We start from the raw sequence: 20299 nt of genomic DNA on the forward strand, positions 1-20299 counted from the left end.
CCTGACTCTCCTCCCCAGGCTGGGGGTCCCATCGGACTGCGCCGGCTCGTCTCCTTCCTCTGCTCCCCTGACACCGCCTACATCCGCGGGGAGACCGTGGTGGTGGCCGGGGGCGCCCCCTCCCGGCTCTGAGCCCCCCCTGCCCCGCGCCAGGACGGCCTGACCCCAGACCGGGGGCTGATGGCTAACGGGGGGCACTCCTCCGGAACTGGGCTCTCAGGGTCCCCCTTTGGGGGCCGGGGCGAGAGGCAGGAATTTGGGGAAGCGGGGGAACTCGGTTTTGGGGTGCTAGGGAGAGCCAGGGGCCCTGCCTTTGGGGGGCAGGGCCTGGGGTGACCAATAGGGGGAGGAGGGGAGGGAACGTGGGGTAGGGGGCAAGGCAAAGCAGTGCAGGGGAGTCAGAGGGCAGATGGGGGGCCGGGGGGGGTCTAGGCTAGGGGTGGGGGGGCCTGTAGTGGGGAGGGGTCGGGGAGGTTTGTAATGGGGGAGGGGTCTGGAACGGGGCTAGAGGGGGCAGAGTGGGAGGGGGTCTGTAAGGAAGGAGGGGAAGGGCACTGGGGGTCTATTAAGGGGGGCCGGGGGGGCAGCGTGTGGGGGTGAGTCAGGGGCGGGGCTTACCTAGCATCCCACCCCCACGTTACGTGCCCCGGGGGGGGCCGTGTTGTGGCGCCCCCCCCACCTGACATACGCCGCCGCCTCCCCTCCCTCGCCGGGCTCCGCATCTCGCCCCCCCTCGCTCCGCCTCCCCCCGCCCCCCCGCCGCCGCCCGGCTCGGCGGCTCCGCTGCTGCCCTGCGCCTGCCGCGGCTGGATCCCCCCCCGGAGCGGCGGCCTCCTGCAGCCCCCCCCGCCCGCACTGCCACGCTCCCCCCCCGCTCGCTCCCCCTCCCGGCGGCCGGGGCGGGGCGGGGCCCCATGAGGCTCCCTCGGGCGTGTCCGGCCCCGCCGCGGGGCTGCTGCCGGGCCCCCCCCGGGCCGCGGGGCTGCAGGGGCGGGTCCTGCCCGGCCGCGCCCGCCGAGCACCGTGAGTAGCCGGGATCCGCCCGTCTGTCCCCGTCCGCCTGTCCGCCCCTCCGCCTGTACCCCGTCCGCCTGTCCGCCTGTACCCTCCGCCTGTCCCCGTCCGCCTGTACCCCGTCCGCCTGTCCGCCCCTCCGCCTGTACCCTCCGCCTGTCCGCCTGTACCCCGTCCGCCTGTCCGCCTGTACCGTCCGCCTGTCCCCGTCCGCCTGTACCCCGTCCGCCTGTCCGCCCCTCCGCCTGTACCCTCCGCCTGTCCGCCTGTACCCCGTCCGCCTGTACCCTCCGCCTGTACCCGTCCGCCTGTCCGCCTGTACCCCGTCCGCCCGTCTGTCTGCCCCTCCTCCTGTACCCCGTCCGCCCGTCTGTCCCTCTGTCCCCATCCGCCCGTCTGTCCACCCCCCCCCGCCTGTACCCTCCGCCCGTCTGTCCCTCTGTCCCCGTCTGCCCGTCTGTCCGCCCCTCCGCCTGTCCCCGTCCGCCTGTCCGCCCCTCCGCCTGTACCCTGTCCGCCCGTCTGTCCCTCTGTCCCCGTCCGCCCGTCTGTCCGCCCCTCCGCCTGTACCCCGTCCGCCCCTCCGCCTGTACCCTCCGCCCGTCTGTCCCTCTGTCCCCGTCTGCCCGTCTGTCCGCCCCTCCACCTGTCCCCGTCCGCCTGTCCGCCCCTCTGCCTGTACCCTGTCCGCCCGTCTGTCCCTCTGTCCCCGTCCGCCCGTCTGTCCGCCCCTCCGCCTGTACCCCGTCCTCCCGTCTGTCCCTCTGTCCCCGTCTGCCCGCCCCTCCGCCTGTACCCCGTCCGCCCGTCTGTCCCTCTGTCTCCGTCTGCCCATCTGTCCGCCACTCCGCCTGTACCCCATCCGCCTGTCTGTCCGCCACTCCGCCTGTCTCCGTCCGCCCGTCTGTCCCTCTGTCCCCGTCCGCACGTCTGTCCGCCCCTCTGCCTGTACCCCGTCTGCCCGCCCCTCCGCCTGTACCCTGTCCGCCCATCCGTCTGTCCCCATCCGCCCGTCTGCCTGTACCCCGTCTGCCTGTGCCCCCGCGCCCCTCTGTTTGTCCGTCTGTCCCCCGTCCGCCTGTCCCTCCGCACCCCTCTATCCCTCTGTCCGCCTGTCCCCCGGCGCCCCTCTGTCCACCCATCTGTCCCCTGTCTGCCTGTCTGTCCCCCATCCACCCATCCCCCGGCGCCCTTTTGTCCGCCCGTCTGTCCCCCGTCCGCCCCCGTCCCTCCGTCTGTCCCCTGTCTGCCTGTCTGTCCCCCATCCACCCATCCCCTGGTGCCCCTCTGTCCCCCTGTCCACCCTCCCTCCCCTGGAGTCCCTCTGTCTGTCTGTCCGTCCCCACTCGCCCCTCTGTCCCTCTCTCCACCTGTCTGTCCATCCCTCCCCCGGCGCCCCTCTGTCTGTCCGTCCGTCCATCCCCATGCACCCCTCTGTCCGTCCGTCTGTCCCTCCCAATGTACCTATCTGTCCCTCTGTCCACCTGTCTGTCCCCACACGTCCATCTGTCCATCCCTCCCCATGTGCCTCTCTGTCTGTCTCCATGCGCCCCTCTTTCTGACCCTTCCTCCCCATGCGCCCCTCTGTCTGTCTGTCCTCCCGCCCGTGCACTTGTCTGTCCATCTGTCCGTCCCTCCCGGTGTGCCTGTCTGTCTGTCTGGCCCTCCCCGTGCGCCTCTCTGTCTGTTCGTCCATCCCTCCCCGTGCGCCCGTCTCTTTGTCTGTCCCTCCCTGCGCCCCTCCATCTGTCAGTCCATCCCCATACGCATCTCCATCTGTCTGTCCTTCCCTTGCCTGTCCATCCCCACACCCCCTCTGTCTGTCCACCCCACGCACCCCTCCAGAACGTACCCCATTTGTCAGGTGCCACACACCCCTCTGTGGGATCCCTCTCTCCCATGGACCTCTTTGTGGCATGGTGGCTGTTTGGAGGGTGCGGGGTGTATGTTCCCTGCCACTCCCTGCTGCAGGGGATGGGGGCTGCTGTGGGGGGCCTGGTCTGGGTGTCTTTTTCAGGCTGCCTGTTGCTAAGTCAGGAGTCTGGTTGTTCCTCTCACCCTCCCCCAACCATGCTCTCACCTTCCTTCCTTGTAGGTGCCCCATAGCATGAGGCCAGCTGCAATCCACACCCCACACATCTCGTCTGTGTCCTGGGAACATCCGGAGCCTCTCTGAGCCAGGGCACTGGGAGCACATCCCGCCATCTGTAGTCAGGTCTGCGCCACACCTGTTGGAGGCTGTACACCTGTAGTTGGGGAACTCCAGGGCTGTGGAACACCAACGATTCCAAGTTACAGCACCGCTGTCACTGGGACTCTATCGGCCTGTAGTCAGAGAACCAACCACTGTCTGCCTGTAGCTGGAGAAGTACAGTCCCTGCTCTATACCTGTCAGCAGAGAACTCCAGAATCACTGTCCACCTGTAGCCAGAAAACTCCAGGACTGCTGACCGCCTGTAACTGGAGAACCCTGAGACAGCTGTACACCTGTAGCCACAAACATAAGGATCATTCTACACCAGTAGCTACTGAACAGAGAGACCGCCTGTCACGAGACCCCTGGACTCATCAGATGCCTGTAGCTGGAGAAAGCAAGGACTGTTGCACACCTGTAGCCAGAGAACTCCCAGCTCTCATCTGCCTGTAAAATACAGGGAGTCCCAGGTCTTAGGATGGCAACGCACAGTCAGAACAAAGTCACTGTAGATTTGGAGACCACTGTCCACCTGTAACACGCGTACTTCAGGGCCACACTATAATTGTGACCAGAGAACTCCAGGAGCCACATACAGGTGTAATCAGACAGCCTTCGTACCCCAGTAGCTACAGAGTGACAGGCTGTAGTCCGACTGTAGGGCACCAGACAGCCATACCTCGATGACTGCAGGTGTTGAAGCAACCACCCACCTGGGACTGCTGTCTGATTGACCCTCACTTTACATGTGTAGATGGAGAAGCCTAGGGCTTTTGTTCCACGGTAACTGCCGTACACCTGGAGGAGACAGCTCCAGGATCTCGCTACAGTTTTCTCCACTGAATGGTTGTTGGTGAAGATGTCTGGGATTTGTGTGTGACGGCAGCTCAGATACACACCTGTAGCCGGAGGACATGGAGATCAGTTGTCCGACTGTAAACGCACCCACCATGTGCCTGGCGGTGGAGAACCGCAGGACTGTCTCACAGCTGTAGTTCCACTGCCCACCTGTAGGAAGAGAACCCCCCTGGTTCTCTGTGCACCTGTAGCTACACCGCTCACGAGTAGACAGCGAAGCCTGGGATCTCCAGGAGTGGTGTGCAACTGTAGGCTGGCCAGGAGGTGGCAAACTCTGGGACCTCGCTCCAGCTGTAGGGGAAGAACTGTGGGACTGACGTGAGGCTGTTGCCCCATTGTGCGCCTGTTGGAGGAGTGGTAGTTGCTACTTCAAATGCCGCCTTGACGCGGCCAGCCGGCTAGCAGGGGAGGCTGTCGGTGCCTCCCCATGCCCGGCGGCGCTACCTAGAGCCAGCCCTGTGCTGTGGGGCTGGCCCCGGCGATGAGCGCAGGGCCCTGTGGGTAGCTGGCGCCGGGGGAGGCGGGGCCCCGTTACATGCATGTCCCACGGGGGCAGGTTCGAGTTTGATGATGGCGGCTGCTACGTGGGGGACTGGCAGGAGGGCCGGGCGCACGGGTACGGGGTCTGCACTGGCCCTGGGGCGCAGGGCGAGTACAGCGGGCAGTGGCGGCGGGGCTTCGAGTCCCTGGGCGTCTACACCTGGCCCAGTGGCAACACCTACCAGGGCCACTGGAGCCAGGGGAAGCGGGAAGGGCTGGGCGTGGAACGCAAGAGCAAGTGGTGTTACAAGGGAGAATGGAGCCACGGGCTGAAGGGCCGGGCTGGCGTCTGGGAGAGCCACTCCGGGGTCACCTACGAGGGCATGTGGCGGGACGGGCTGCAGGACGGCTACGGCACTGAGACCTACGCCGACGGAGGTGAGGCGCCGGCTCGCGGGGCCGGGAGGGAGGGAAGGGGTTGTGTCCAGCTAGCCGGTCTCACGCTCCCACCATCTGTAGATGGGTTGGTGTGTCCCCCTCCAGCCAGGTCCGGGCACAGTCCGACGCGTAGTCCGCTCCCCTGTCATGTATTGCACATGCTCACCCCGCCTCCAGCCAGCCACCCACCCACCCATCTATCCATCCACTCTCCCACGCATCCACCCAACCGCCCACCCAACCATCTATCCATCCACCCTCCCACGCATCCACCCAACCGCCCACCCACCCAACCATCTATCCATCCACCCTCCCACGCATCCACCCAACCACCCACCGAACCATCTATCCATCCACCCTCCCACGCATCCACCCAACCGCCCACCCACCCAACCATCTATCCATCCACCCTCCCACGCATCCACCCAACCACCCACCGAACCATCTATCCATCCACCCTCCCACGCATCCACCCAACTGCCCACCCAACCATCTGTCCATCCACCCACACACGCATCCACCCGACCGCCCACCCAACCATCTATCCATCCACTCTCCCATGCATCCACCCAACCGCCCACCCAACCATCTATCCATCCACCCTCCCACGCATCCACCCGACCGCCCACCCACCCAACCATCTGTCCATCCACCCACCCACGCATCCACCCGACCGCCCACCCAACCATCTATCCATCCACCCTCCCACGCATCCACCCGACCGCCCACCCACCCAACCATCTATCCATCCACCCTCCCATGCATCCACCCAACCGCCCACCCAACCATCTATCCATCCACCCTCCCACGCATCCACCCAACCGCCCACCCACCCAACCATCTATCCATCCACCCTCCCACGCATCCACCCAACCGCCCACCCAACCATCTATCCATCCACCCTCCCACACATCCACCCAACCGCCCACCCAACCATCTATCCATCCACCCTCCCACGCATCCACCCAACCATCTGTCCATCCACCCACCCACGCATCCACCCGACCGCCCACCCAACCATCTATCCATCCACTCTCCCACGCATCCACCCAACTGCCCACTCAATCATCTGTCCATCCACCCTCCCACGCATCCACCCAACCGCCCACCCATCCATCTATCCATCCATCCACCCAATCACCCACTCAACCATCTATCCATCCACCCTCCCACGCATCCACCCAACCACCATCTGTCCATCCACCCACCCACACATCCACCCGACCGCCCACCCAACCATCTATCCATCCATCCACCCAATCACCCACTGAACCATCTATCCATCCAACCGCCCACCCACCCAACCATGCATTCATCCATCTCTCCGTCCACCCATCCATCTACCCATCTATCCATCTACCCACCCATCCATCGATCCAACCACCCATCCAGCCATCCATCCATCCGCCTCCCCACCCTCCCACCCACCCATCTACTTATCTATCAATCCATCCACCCTCCCACCCACCCATCTACTCATCTATCAATCCATCCATCCACCCACCCACCAACCCATCCATCCCCCCATCTACCCACCCATCCATCGATCCAAACACCCGCCCACCATCCCTCCATCTCCCTACTATCCAACGCCTGTCCCTGCAGGTCCACCCACCCAGGTCCACCTCCCTCCATCTTTCCACCCACCCCCTTGCTCCACAACCCACCTCTCTATCCCTGTGATTCTACCTGCTCTCCATTTCTCCAACCGCCCTGTTCCACTGTCTCGTCCTACCCCACCTGCCCAGCTGTGAGCACTGTTCCCCATCCCCTGGTTTCCCCCACCCTGCTCTAACCCAGCCCTGCGTCCTCCTTTGCAGGCACCTACCAGGGCCAGTGGCAAGCTGGCAAACGGCACGGCTACGGTGTCCGCCAGAGCGTCCCCTACCGCCAGGCTGCCTTGGTGTGCTCCCTGCGCCGCACCTCTCTGGAGTCCCTCCGCAGCGACCCTGAGCCCGGCGTGCCCCCTCCTGCCCTGCCTCCACCTCCCCTGCCTCCTCCGTTGCTCCCGGGGGACAGCCCGGCCTCGGGCTCCCGGGGTGGCTTTGTGCTGGCCTTCCCCGGCGACCCGGACTTCCCCAAGGGGGCCAAGAAGAAGACGGGAGGCTTCTTCCGGCGCTCCCTGCTGCTGAGCGGCCTGCGGGTGCGCCGGGCCGAGTCCAAAGCCTCCCTAGGGAGCAAGCGGGGCTCACTGAAGAGCGAAGCTGGGGTGAGCTCGACCGGGAGCGAAGCCACCACCCTGAGCTACGCCGAGACCGAGCCCCCCGAGATGCCTTCGCGCTTGGCCATCGAGGGCTCCTCCACCGAGGTGTACGCCGGGGAGTGGCGGGCCGACCGGCGCAGCGGCTACGGGGTGAGCCGGCGCTCCAACGGGCTGCGCTACGAGGGCGAGTGGCTGGGGAACCGGCGGCATGGCTACGGGCGCACTACCTACCCCGACGGCACCAAGGAAGAGGGCAAGTACAAGCTCAACCGGCTGGTGAGCGGGAAGGTGAAGAACCTCATCCCGCTCCGGCGCAGCAAGGTGAAGGAGAAGGTGGACCGGGCGGTGGAGATGGCCCGCCGGGCCGTCAGCCTGGCCAGGCAGAAGCAAGAGATGGCGGCCACCAGGTCAGCCAGCGGACGGAAGGCTCTGGGGAAGGCGGGGGGGAGGTGGGCACCTGTGGGGGAATTTGGAGGGGCGAAGGTATGCAGAGACACAGGAGAATGGGGCACATGGAGAAGTGGAGGGTGGTAAGGGGAGCGAGGGGGCAGGGGATGTAGGGGGAAGGCAGGGGAGGCCATAGTGGGGCTGGGCTTGACTTGGTCTTCATGGGTCTGGTCTGAATTGGGGTCCAAATAGGACTGGGCAGGCGGCCTCCCTTTAGGTCCTTCGATTCCCTGGTCAGAAACATGCCCGAACATGCCTTTCCTTCTGGCTACAAATCTAGGCAAGGCCCAGACTTCAGCTAGGTCTTGTGGGCCGCAGAAGGCCCAAAGCCAACCTCCGCCATCGACATGGGGTGGAGCGACCTCTTGTCCTGCAGCCCTCCCCTTCCCCTACTGCCATTTCCTCCCCTCCCTGAACCTTCACTTCCTGCCCCAGAAGGGGGACCTCTGTCCAATGATGGGGAGAGGTCACGAGGGGGTTACTGGCAGCCATCTTGAAAGTGGACTCAAGCCAACCCAACCCAACTGGGTGGCCATCTTGAAAATTGGCTCAACCCAACCCAACTGGGTGGCCATCTTGAAAATTGGCTCAACCCAACCCAACTGGGTGGCCATCTTGAAAATTGGCTCAACCCAACCCAACTGGGTGGCCATCTTGAAAATTGGCTCAACCCAACCCAACTGGGTGGCCATCTTGAAAGTTGGTTCTAATGACCCCAGCTGAGGCGACCATGTTGAAAGTTGGTTCTAATGACCCCAGCTGAGGCGACCATGTTGAAAGTTGGTTCTAATGACCCCAGCTGGGGCGGCCATCTTGCAAACTGTCCTGTTGGCCCAGATGGAGAAGAGACCGGGTGGTTTGGAGAATAGTGCGGAGGCCTTGCTGAGATTGGGGTGCTGGAGGGCAAGGCCCACCCTCCCAACCATACTGAGGTGGTTTCTCAGGGACCATCGGGTTTGCAGCTGGCATGAGACAGGCAGGCGGGCAGAGGAGACTTGGCTGCCAGAATCTGTGTCCATGCCCAGCCCAGGAATTGAGACATTAGCCCTGCCAACAAACAGATACCACAGCTCCTCTCTGTCTGGAGTTTGCTCTTCTCTCTCTCCCTTCGGCGCTCCCCTTCTCTTGCAGCCTTGTGCTAATTCTTTCTTTCACTGTCTGGTGTGTTCCCTCCCTCCCTCCCTCCCTCCCTCCCTCTTTCTTTCTTTCTTTCTTTCTTTCTTTCTTTCTTTCTTTCTTTCTTCTCCCCCCCCCCCCCCCCCCCCCCCGCTTTGTTGCCATCCCCAGCCAGGGCATGGTGGAGGGATGGGGGTGGGGAAAGACAGGTTCCATGCAGTGTGTGCAAGCGCCTGGCAGAGGCTGCCTGGTCTCCTAGGCAACTGGGTGACGGTAACTGCCATTGGCTGGCGGTTGCTGTGGAAACAGCGGAGCAGCAGCATCCACTGGGCATGGACCAGGGGAGGAGGATGGGGGGGTGCAGAGAGGCTGCTGGTGGGGGAAGGGCAGGGAGGGGGAGGGGGAGCAGGGCGGAGGGAGTTGGGGGCTGGGTGGGGAATAGGTGGGGTACAGGTGGGCGGGTGGTTTCAGGGGGCCAGGAAGGGTTGCAGAGGAGGGTGGGAGGGCTGGGGGGGTTGGGCGGGGAGGGGCCCCAGGGATGACCCCCCTCGCAGACACCCCCCCGACTCTCTCCCCAGGGCGGCCGATGCCCGGCTGAAGGCCGTGGCTGCGCTGGCCTCTGCCGAGAAGGCCGGGGAGGCAGCTCGCATAGCCAAGATCCTGGCTCAGGACCTCCAGCCTGTCCTGGATGACCCTGGTGAGTTGGGGGGGGGGGGGCGGGCAGAGTGGAGGGAGCCCCCCCCCAGCTCTGCGTCTCTGCTCTGTGGGAGCCCTTCACCCCACACCCCAGGCTTGTATGGGGATGGGTTTGACCTGTGCCCCCTTTCTCCCCCCAAAGCCCAGATTCTCCTCACAGAGTGTGGGGGAGCAGAATGGGGGGGCAATGAACCCTGTGGGTTGCCGTCTCTGAACCCCAACTTTCTCCCCCTGAACCCAGAAGCCCGGACCCACCTGGACTCAGAAGGCACCGACACGGACCTGTTAGAATACGACAGCCCTGGGGTCTATGAAAACGGGGTTACCCCCTCCGATGTGACCCCGGACCCCAGCTACCCCCCTACGCCCCTGCAGCCCTGGCGGGGGGACCCGCGCCGGACTTGGCACCCTCTGGAGAACGGGGGACCCCCTCGGTTGCCCCCCGCCGACGCCTCGGACCCCGAGGAGGAGTGGGGGTGCCGGAGGTTCCCCGCCCGGACTCCGGGGTTCCCCCCAGAGGGGCTGTGGGAGGGGGAGGAGGAGGAGGCGGAGCCACGGCGCCCCCTGGAGGGCTCCCCTCGCAGCGGCAGCTCGGGAAGCCTGCGGGAGGAAGAGGAGGAGGACTATGAGGAAGAACGTCCCCCCATGGCTACTGGGGAGCCCCCGCGGGGGCCGGAGGAGGCAGGACCCCCGGACAAGCTGCCTTCAGGGGCAGGGGCTCAGGACGCCAAGGAGACAGGAGCAGCCGTGAGACAGGTAAGACGGGAAAAGGGGGGATCTCTCCCCCTCCCTGAGCCCCACCCTCTCCCAGAGCCAGAGAGAGTCCCAGCTCCCGGCTCTAACCACTAGTCCCCACTGCCCTCCCAGAGCCAAGGAGAGAACTCAGGAATCCCGGCTCCCAGCCCCCCTGCTCTAACCACTAGCCCCCCCGCCGAGCCGGAGAGAACCCGGCAGTCTGTCAGGAGGGGGGGGGGCGTGGCCCCGCTGCTGAAGCGCCACGGGATTGGCTGGCGTCCTGGCTGCCGTCGCATAGCAACTGCCTCCTCCAGCCGGCATCCCCGCCCGCCCCACTGCAGCATCTCGGCCCTGCCCAGCAGCGCCGCAGTGGGGGTGCCGGCGAGGGCCGGCCCTGGGGCGGGGCCCGCGGTCCTGCTGGGCTGAAGCAGGGAGGGGCCGGGGAGCCAGGACTCCTGGGGTCCCTCCCTGGCTCGGGGAGGGCAGTGGGGGCTAGTGGGTAGAGCAGGGGGACGGGGAGCCAGGACTCCTGGGTTTTCTCCCGGGCTCGGAGAGTTGGGGCTAGTGGTTAGAGCGGGGAGGGGGGGCTAGGTTCTCTCACTCGCTCTGTGAGGGCAGCAGGGCTAGTGGTTAGAGCGGGGAGGGGGGGGCTAGGTTCTCTCACTCGCTCTGTGAGGGCAGCAGGGCTAGTGGTTAGAGCGGGGAGGGGGGCTAGGTTCTCTCACTCGCTCTGTGAGGGCAGCAGGGCTAGTGGTTAGAGCGGGGAGGGGGGGGCTAGGTTCTCTCACTCGCTCTGTGAGGGCAGCAGGGCTAGTGGTTAGAGCGGGGAGGGGGGCTAGGTTCTCTCACTCGCTCTGTGAGGGCAGCAGGGCTAGTGGTTAGAGCGGGGAGGGGGGGGCTAGGTTCTCTCACTCGCTCTGTGAGGGCAGCAGGGCTAGTGGTTAGAGCGGGGAGGGGGGGCTAGGTTCTCTCACTCGCTCTGTGAGGGCAGCAGGGCTAGTGGTTAGAGCGGGGAGGGGGGGGCTAGGTTCTCTCACTCGCTCTGTGAGGGCAGCAGGGCTAGTGGTTAGAGCGGGGAGGGGGGCTAGGTTCTCTCACTCGCTCTGTGAGGGCAGCAGGGCTAGTGGTTAGAGCGGGGAGGGGGGGCTAGGTTCTCTCACTCGCTCTGTGAGGGCAGCAGGGCTAGTGGTTAGAGCGGGGAGAGGGGCTAGGTTCTCTCACTCGCTCTGTGAGGGCAGCAGGGCTAGTGGTTAGAGCGGGGAGGGGGGCTAGGTTCTCTCACTCGCTCTGTGAGGGCAGCAGGGCTAGTGGTTAGAGCGGGGAGGGGGGGGCTAGGTTCTCTCACTCGCTCTGTGAGGGCAGCAGGGCTAGTGGTTAGAGCGGGGAGGGGGGGCTAGGTTCTCTCACTCGCTCTGTGAGGGCAGCAGGGCTAGTGGTTAGAGCGGGGAGAGGGGGCTAGGTTCTCTCACTCGCTCTGTGAGGGCAGCAGGGCTAGTGGTTAGAGCGGGGAGGGGGGCTAGGTTCTCTCACTCGCTCTGTGAGGGCAGCAGGGCTAGTGGTTAGAGCGGGGAGGGGGGGGCTAGGTTCTCTCACTCGCTCTGTGAGGGCAGCAGGGCTAGTGGTTAGAGCGGGGAGGGGGGCTAGGTTCTCTCACTCGCTCTGTGAGGGCAGCAGGGCTAGTGGTTAGAGCGGGGAGGGGGGCTAGGTTCTCTCACTCGCTCTGTGAGGGCAGCAGGGCTAGTGGTTAGAGCGGGGAGGGGGGGGCTAGGTTCTCTCACTCGCTCTGTGAGGGCAGCAGGGCTAGTGGTTAGAGCGGGGAGGGGGGGCTAGGTTCTCTCACTCGCTCTGTGAGGGCAGCAGGGCTAGTGGTTAGAGCGGGGAGGGGGGCTAGGTTCTCTCACTCGCTCTGTGAGGGCAGCAGGGCTAGTGGTTAGAGCGGGGAGGGGGGCTAGGTTCTCTCACTCGCTCTGTGAGGGCAGCAGGGCTAGTGGTTAGAGCGGGGAGGGGGGCTAGGTTCTCTCACTCGCTCTGTGAGGGCAGCAGGGCTAGTGGTTAGAGCGGGGAGGGGGGCTAGGTTCTCTCACTCGCTCTGTGAGGGCAGCAGGGCTAGTGGTTAGAGCGGGGAGGGGGGGGCTAGGTTCTCTCACTCGCTCTGTGAGGGCAGCAGGGCTAGTGGTTAGAGCGAGGAGGGGGGGTCTAGGTTCTCTCACTCGCTCTGTGAGGGCAGCAGGGCTAGTGGTTAGAGCGGGGAGGGGGGGCTAGGTTCTCTCACTCGCTCTGTGAGGGCAGCAGGGCTAGTGGTTAGAGCGGGGAGGGGGGCTAGGTTCTCTCACTCGCTCTGTGAGGGCAGCAGGGCTAGTGGTTAGAGCGGGGAGGGGGGGGCTAGGTTCTCTCACTCGCTCTGTGAGGGCAGCAGGGCTAGTGGTTAGAGCGGGGAGGGGGGCTAGGTTCTCTCACTCGCTCTGTGAGGGCAGCAGGGCTAGTGGTTAGAGCGGGGAGGGGGGGGCTAGGTTCTCTCACTCGCTCTGTGAGGGCAGCAGGGCTAGTGGTTAGAGCGGGGAGGGGGGCTAGGTTCTCTCACTCGCTCTGTGAGGGCAGCAGGGCTAGTGGTTAGAGCGGGGAGGGGGGCTAGGTTCTCTCACTCGCTCTGTGAGGGCAGCAGGGCTAGTGGTTAGAGCGGGGGGGGGCTAGGTTCTCTCACTCGCTCTGTGAGGGCAGCAGGGCTAGTGGTTAGAGCGGGGGGGGGGGCTAGGTTCTCTCACTCGCTCTGTGAGGGCAGCAGGGCTAGTGGTTAGAGCGGGGAGGGGGGGGCTAGGTTCTCTCACTCGCTCTGTGAGGGCAGCAGGGCTAGTGGTTAGAGCGGGGAGGGGGGCTAGGTTCTCTCACTCGCTCTGTGAGGGCAGCAGGGCTAGTGGTTAGAGCGGGGAGGGGGGCTAGGTTCTCTCACTCGCTCTGTGAGGGCAGCGGGGCTAGTGGTTAGAGCGGGGAGGGGGGGCTAGGTTCTCTCACTCGCTCTGTGAGGGCAGCAGGGCTAGTGGTTAGAGCGGGGAGGGGGGGGCCAGGTTCTCTCACTCGCTCTGTGAGGGCAGCAGGGCTAGTGGTTAGAGCGGGGAGGGGGGCTAGGTTCTCTCACTCGCTCTGTGAGGGCAGCAGGGCTAGTGGTTAGAGCGGAGAGGGGGGCTAGGTTCTCTCACTCGCTCTGTGAGGGCAGCAGGGCTAGTGGTTAGAGCGGGGAGGGGGGCTAGGTTCTCTCACTCGCTCTGTGAGGGCAGCAGGGCTAGTGGTTAGAGCGGGGAGGGGGGGGCTAGGTTCTCTCACTCGCTCTGTGAGGGCAGCAGGGCTAGTGGTTAGAGCGGGGAGGGGGGCTAGGTTCTCTCACTCGCTCTGTGAGGGCAACGGGGCTAGTGGTTAGAGCGGGGAGGGGGGGCTAGGTTCTCTCACTCGCTCTGTGAGGGCAGCAGGGCTAGTGGTTAGAGCGGGGAGGGGGGGCTAGGTTCTCTCACTCGCTCTGTGAGGGCAGCAGGGCTAGTGGTTAGAGCGGGGAGGGGGGGCTAGGTTCTCTCACTCGCTCTGTGAGGGCAGCAGGGCTAGTGGTTAGAGCGGGGAGGGGGGCTAGGTTCTCTCACTCGCTCTGTGAGGGCAGCAGGGCTAGTGGTTAGAGCGGGGAGGGGGGGCTAGGTTCTCTCACTCGCTCTGTGAGGGCAGCAGGGCTAGTGGTTAGAGCGGGGAGGCGGGGCTAGGTTCTCTCACTCGCTCTGTGAGGGCAGCAGGGCTAGTGGTTAGAGCGGGGAGGGGGGGCTAGGTTCTCTCACTCGCTCTGTGAGGGCAGCAGGGCTAGTGGTTAGAGCGGGGAGGGGGGGCTAGGTTCTCTCACTCGCTCTGTGAGGGCAGCAGGGCTAGTGGTTAGAGCGGGGAGGGGGGGCTAGGTTCTCTCACTCGCTCTGTGAGGGCAGCAGGGCTAGTGGTTAGAGCGGGGAGGGGGGGCTAGGTTCTCTCACTCGCTCTGTGAGGGCAGCAGGGGCTAGTGGTTAGAGCGGGGAGGGGGGGGCTAGGTTCTCTCACTCGCTCTGTGAGGGCAGCAGGGCTAGTGGTTAGAGCGGGGAGGGGGGGCTAGGTTCTCTCACTCGCTCTGTGAGGGCAGCGGGCTAGTGGTTAGAGCGGGGAGGGGGGGCTAGGTTCTCTCACTCGCTCTGTGAGGGCAGCAGGGCTAGTGGTTAGAGCGGGGAGGGGGGGGCTAGGTTCTCTCACTCGCTCTGTGAGGGCAGCAGGGCTAGTGGTTAGAGCGGGGAGGGGGGGGGCTAGGTTCTCTCACTCGCTCTGTGAGGGCAGCAGGGCTAGTGGTTAGAGCGGGGAGGGGGGCTAGGTTCTCTCACTCGCTCTGTGAGGGCAGCGGGGCTAGTGGTTAGAGCGGGGGGGGGGGGCTAGGTTCTCTCACTCGCTCTGTGAGGGCAGCAGGGCTAGTGGTTAGAGCGGGGAGGGGGGCTAGGTTCTCTCACTCGCTCTGTGAGGGCAGCAGGGCTAGTGGTTAGAGCGGGGAGGGGGGCTAGGTTCTCTCACTCGCTCTGTGAGGGCAGCAGGGCTAGTGGTTAGAGCGGGGAGGGGGCTAGGTTCTCTCACTCGCTCTGTGAGGGCCAGCAGGGCTAGTGGTTAGAGCGGGGAGGGGGGCTAGGTTCTCTCACTCGCTCTGTGAGGGCAGCAGGGCTAGTGGTTAGAGCGGGGAGGCGGGGCTAGGTTCTCTCACTCGCTCTGTGAGGGCAGCAGGGCTAGTGGTTAGAGCGGGGAGGGGGGGCTAGGTTCTCTCACTCGCTCTGTGAGGGCAGCAGGGCTAGTGGTTAGAGCGGGGGAGGGGGGGCTAGGTTCTCTCACTCGCTCTGTGAGGGCAGCAGGGCTAGTGGTTAGAGCGGGAGGGGGGGCTAGGTTCTCTCACTCGCTCTGTGAGGGCAGCAGGGCTAGTGGTTAGAGCGGGGAGGGGGGGCTAGGTTCTCTCACTCGCTCTGTGAGGGCAGCAGGGCTAGTGGTTAGAGCGGGGAGGGGGGGGCTAGGTCTCTCACTCGCTCTGTGAGGGCAGCAGGGGCTAGTGGTTAGAGCGGGGAGGGGGGCTAGGTTCTCTCACTCGCTCTGTGAGGGCAGCGGGGCTAGTGTTAGAGCGGGGAGGGGGGGGGCTAGTTTCTCTCACTCGCTCTGTGAGGGCAGCAGGGCTAGTGGTTAGAGCGGGGAGGGGGGGGCTAGGTTCTCTCACTCGCTCTGTGAGGGCAGCAGGGCTAGTGGTTAGAGCGGGGAGGGGGGGGGCTAGGTTCTCTCACTCGCTCTGTGAGGGCAGCAGGGCTAGTGGTTAGAGCGGGGAGGGGGGCTAGGTTCTCTCACTCGCTCTGTGAGGGCAGCGGGGCTAGTGGTTAGAGCGGGGGGGGGGCTAGGTTCTCTCACTCGCTCTGTGAGGGCAGCAGGGGCTAGTGGTTAGAGCGGGGAGGGGGGCTAGGTTCTCTCACTCGCTCTGTGAGGGCAGCAGGGCTAGTGGTTAGAGCGGGGAGGGGGGGCTAGGTTCTCTCACTCGCTCTGTGAGGGCAGCAGGGCTAGTGGTTAGAGCGGGGAGGGGGGCTAGGTTCTCTCACTCGCTCTGTGAGGGCAGCAGGGCTAGTGGTTAGAGCGGGGAGGGGGGCTAGGTTCTCTCACTCGCTCTGTGAGGGCAGCAGGGCTAGTGGTTAGAGCGGGGAGGCGGGCTAGGTTCTCTCACTCGCTCTGTGAGGGCAGCAGGGCTAGTGGTTAGAGCGGGGAGGGGGGGCTAGGTTCTCTCACTCGCTCTGTGAGGGCAGCAGGGCTAGTGGTTAGAGCGGGGAGGGGGGGCTTAGGTTCTCTCACTCGCTCTGTGAGGGCAGCAGGGCTAGTGGTTAGAGCGGGGAGGGGGGGCTAGGTTCTCTCACTCGCTCTGTGAGGGCAGCAGGGCTAGTGGTTAGAGCGGGGAGGGGGGGCTAGGTTCTCTCACTCGCTCTGTGAGGGCAGCAGGGCTAGTGGTTAGAGCGGGGGGAGGGGGGGCTAGGTTCTCTCACTCGCTCTGTGAGGGCAGCAGGGCTAGTGGTTAGAGCGGGGAGGGGGGCTAGGTTCTCTCACTCGCTCTGTGAGGGCAGCGGGGCTAGTGGTTAGAGCGGGGAGGGGGGGCTAGGTTCTCTCACTCGCTCTGTGAGGGCAGCAGGCTAGTGGTTAGAGCGGGGAGGGGGGGGCTAGGTTCTCTCACTCGCTCTGTGAGGGCAGCAGGGCTAGTGGTTAGAGCGGGGAGGGGGGGGGCTAGGTTCTCTCACTCGCTCTGTGAGGGCAGCAGGGCTAGTGGTTAGAGCGGGGAGGGGGGCTTAGGTTCTCTCACTCGCTCTGTGAGGGCAGCGGGGCTAGTGGTTAGAGCGGGGGGGGGGGGCTAGGTTCTCTCACTCGCTCTGTGAGGGCAGCAGGGCTAGTGGTTAGAGCGGGGAGGGGGGCTAGGTTCTCTCACTCGCTCTGTGAGGGCAGCAGGGCTAGTGGTTAGAGCGGGGAGGGGGCTAGGTTCTCTCACTCGCTCTGTGAGGGCAGCAGGGCTAGTGGTTTAGAGCGGGGAGGGGGGCTAGGTTCTCTCACTCGCTCTGTGAGGGCAGCAGGGCTAGTGGTTAGAGCGGGGAGGGGGGGCTAGGTTCTCTCACTCGCTCTGTGAGGGCAGCAGGGCTAGTGGTTAGAGCGGGGAGGGGGGCTAGGTTCTCTCACTCGCTCTGTGAGGGCAGCAGGGCTAGTGGTTAGAGCGGGGAGGGGGGCTAGTTCTCTCACTCGCTCTGTGAGGGCAGCAGGGCTAGTGGTAGAGCGGGGAGGGGGGGCTAGGTTCTCTCACTCGCTCTGTGAGGGCAGCAGGGCTAGTGGTTAGAGCGGGGAGGGGGGCTAGGTTCTCTCACTCGCTCTGTGAGGGCAGCAGGGCTAGTGGTTAGAGCGGGGAGGGGGGCTAGGTTCTCTCACTCGCTCTGTGAGGGCAGTCAGGGCTAGTGGTTAGAGCGGGGAGGCGGGGCTAGGTTCTCTCACTCGCTCTGTGAGGGCAGCAGGGCTAGTGGTTAGAGCGGGGAGGGGGGGCTAGGTTCTCTCACTCGCTCTGTGAGGGCAGCAGGGCTAGTGGTTAGAGCGGGGAGGGGGGCTAGGTTCTCTCACTCGCTCTGTGAGGGCAGCAGGGCTAGTGGTTAGAGCGGGGAGGGGGGGCTAGGTTCTCTCACTCGCTCTGTGAGGCAGCAGGGCTAGTGGTTAGAGCGGGGAGGGGGGGCTAGGTTCTCTCACTCGCTCTGTGAGGGCAGCAGGGCTAGTGGTTAGAGCGGGGAGGGGGGGGCTAGGTTCTCTCACTCGCTCTGTGAGGGCAGCAGGGCTAGTGGTTAGAGCGGGGAGGGGGCTAGGTTCTCTCACTCGCTCTGTGAGGGCAGCGGGGCTAGTGGTTAGAGCCGGGGGCCTGGGAGTCAGGCAGAGGGTGGGGAGGTGGAGTGGGAATTTGTGCGTTTGGGGCAGGGGGAGGAAATGGGTGGGGTGTGGGCTGGGCTATGGGGCAGGGAGGTGTGGCGAGGCATGTCTCACCCCTCCTTTTTGCCTTGCAGGGGGCTCACCCATTGGTGGTTCTGGCTGTCGTGTTGATTGACATCTGCCTGGCTCACCTGTTCTCTCTGCTTCTCACCTGAGGGGGGGGCGGGGGGCTGCCCTCTCCCCTCCCCCTGCCCCACCTGTCCCTGGTCTCCTCCCTCCTCTCTGGTTCGTGCCGGCCTGGCCTCCGGGCGGCTCTGCCGCCTCCCTCTCTCGATTGTTTACATACGAAGGGCTCTTTCTAGCTGATTTCTCTGTCTGAGACCACGACCCCCCCTTTGAAGTTTCTTTCCTCTGAATGCACTCCTCCTTTTGGGGCGGGGGCCCCCAGGGCTGGGAATGTGGGGGAATCCCAGCAGGGGGCCGCGCTCTCCCCGCCCCTCCCAAAAGAAACGGGGAACTTTTATTTCCGCTTTTTTTAACAATTGTTTTCTTGCTGCGTCTGAATGAAATAACTAGTTAAAAAATTAACAAGGGGGCGAAGGGGATGATCCTGCCACGGGGGGGGAGTTCGGTCTGGGTGCAGGGTTGCGAAGGGCAGCTGCTACCCCTAGTGGGGCAAAAGAGGAAGTCCCGCCTTTGGGAGAATGGTTCTAAAGAGGTCAGACAGGAAGTCCTGCCTTCTAGAGGGTTTAGCAGAGACCTGGTGGTTGCAGAACACCATCTTCTAGAGGGTGGAGATATTCCTCCTTCGGGAGACCCACCCCGCAGGAAATCCCGCCTTCTGCAGGGATGTGAGAGTGCAATAAAGGAAGTGGGGGTAGGGACCCCTTCCCCAAGGGGTGAAACAGGAAGTCCTGCCTTTTGTGGGGACGTGATGTGCAATTCAGGAAGTTCCGCCCTCTGCAGTGAGAGGATGCTCAGCCAGAGGGGTGGGACAGGAAGTCCAACCTTTTTAAAGGGACGTGATGTGCAATACAGGAAGTCTTGCCTTACTGAGGGTGGAAAAAAGCAGGAAGTCCCGCCTTCTGGAAGGCGGGGCGATACAATTTAGGCCAATGAGTGGAGCTAGAGGGTCCTGCCTGACCGCAGGAGGGGAAAGCAATGATACCCCCAGATACATATTGACTTAGAGGGGGGCTCTACAGTTGTGTGGGGATACATTCCTTCCAACCAGCCCTGGCAGGGTCAGGAAGTTGGGGGGCACCCCCTGGCAGGAATTTCCCCCTCGGTCCCCCGGAAAATGCATGAGGATGCTCAGTGTATTGGGAATGTGTATACTCAAATCCAATCCCCACCGTTTTCTAACCTCCCTCCCCGCTGGCTTTCTCCTCCCTCGCCCGGGCCTTGCTCCAGCGTCCCCCTCCCCGACTGCCTTTTCCACTGGATATTTCTATAGCGTGTCTTTGGGATTGCAGATTTCAAACGAGACATTTAATAAAAATATATTAATAAAAAAGGGGGAGACAGACAGGAGCGGTCTTCTCTCACGGCGCGAGCCCAGGCGGCCTGGCTCTGACCACTAGTCCCTACGGCTGGACCCCAGGCGGCCTGGCTCTGACCACTAGTCCCTACGGCTAGACCCCAGGCGGCCTGGCTCTGACCACTAGTCCCTACGGCTGGACCCCAGGCGGCCTGGCTCTGACCACTAGTCCCTACGGCTGGACCCCAGGGCGGCCTGGCTCTGACCACTAGTCCCTACGGCTGGACCCCAGGCGGCCTGGCTCTGACCACTAGCCCTGACTCCTGGACCCCAGGCGGCTGGCTCTGACCACTAGCCCTGACTCCTGGACCCCAGGCGGCCTGGCTCTGACCACTAGCCCTGACTCCTGGACCCCAGGCGGCCTGGCTCTGACCACTAGCCCTGACTCCTGGACCCCAGGCAGCCTGGCTCTGACCACTAGCCCTGACTCCTGGACCCCAGGCGGCCTGGCTCTGACCACTAGCCCTGACTCCTGGACCCCAGGGCGGCCTGGCTCTGACCACTAGCCCTGACTCCTGGACCCCAGGCGGCCTGACTCCCCCAGCTGGATCCCCATTCCCATTTGGGGGCACGGTACGGCTGGGCGCAAGGGGGCTGTTTCGGGGCTGGACTTCCCATCGAGGCTACATCCTGTGTCCAACCGGCTGCCCCACATGTCTGCGTCCCATCTCCAGCTCTTGGGGCGGGGGGACGACTAGCCCAGCCCCCTTTGATGGGGGGGCCTGTGCAGGGCATGGGGCACTAGCAGGGCCCCCCGGCCCGACACACAAACCCTGTAAATATCCCCCGTGCAGTGAAGCCCCAGGCTGGGTCCCCGCCCGGCGTTGGCCCCCCCAGAGCAAGACCCTGCAAACGTCCCGGCCACACACGAGGAGCCCGGCAGGCAAGGCCCCCCCGCCCCCAAGGGGGCGGTCCCAAGGGCAGGGCGGGCTGGAGGCAAGAAGCACCGGGGGGGGACTTATGGGGGAGCAGTAGAGGAAGAACCACTGGGAATTCATGGTTTCCTCCCTTCTCTGCCCCCCAGCCAGCCCCCCATCTGCCCCCATGTCCCCCTTCCCCTGCACCCCCCAGGCCGCCCCCCTGCCCTCTCCCCCCAGCAACGCCCCTTCATCTTCCCTCCTCCGCTACC

At 64.6% G+C, this 20299-nt stretch overlaps 1 protein-coding gene across 4 annotated transcripts; it reads left to right on the plus strand.

Annotated features, from left to right (window-relative positions):
* Nucleotides 1–682: 682 nt before the first annotated feature.
* JPH4 (junctophilin 4) lies at nucleotides 683–19173 on the plus strand. Of its 4 annotated transcripts, none has more exons than XM_075915980.1 (6): nucleotides 683–1023; nucleotides 3110–4984; nucleotides 6805–7594; nucleotides 9305–9447; nucleotides 9691–10202; nucleotides 17765–19173. In XM_075915980.1, exons 2-6 carry the CDS (start codon nucleotides 4606–4608, stop codon nucleotides 17843–17845), a joined length of 1905 nt encoding a protein of 634 aa, XP_075772095.1. In that variant the 5' UTR covers nucleotides 683–1023; nucleotides 3110–4605; the 3' UTR covers nucleotides 17846–19173. The 4 variants fall into 4 exon arrangements, with proteins under 4 accessions (XP_075772095.1, XP_075772097.1, XP_075772094.1 ...); XM_075915982.1 differs by having other exon boundaries at nucleotides 691–1023; nucleotides 9329–9447; nucleotides 17765–19172; XM_075915979.1 differs by having other exon boundaries at nucleotides 695–1023; nucleotides 9688–10202; nucleotides 17765–19171.
* The last annotated feature ends 1126 nt before the right edge of the window (nucleotides 19174–20299 follow it).

This window comes from Pelodiscus sinensis, unplaced genomic scaffold (genome assembly GCF_049634645.1).
Source record: "Pelodiscus sinensis isolate JC-2024 unplaced genomic scaffold, ASM4963464v1 ctg215, whole genome shotgun sequence".
NCBI lineage: Eukaryota > Metazoa > Chordata > Testudines > Trionychidae > Pelodiscus > Pelodiscus sinensis.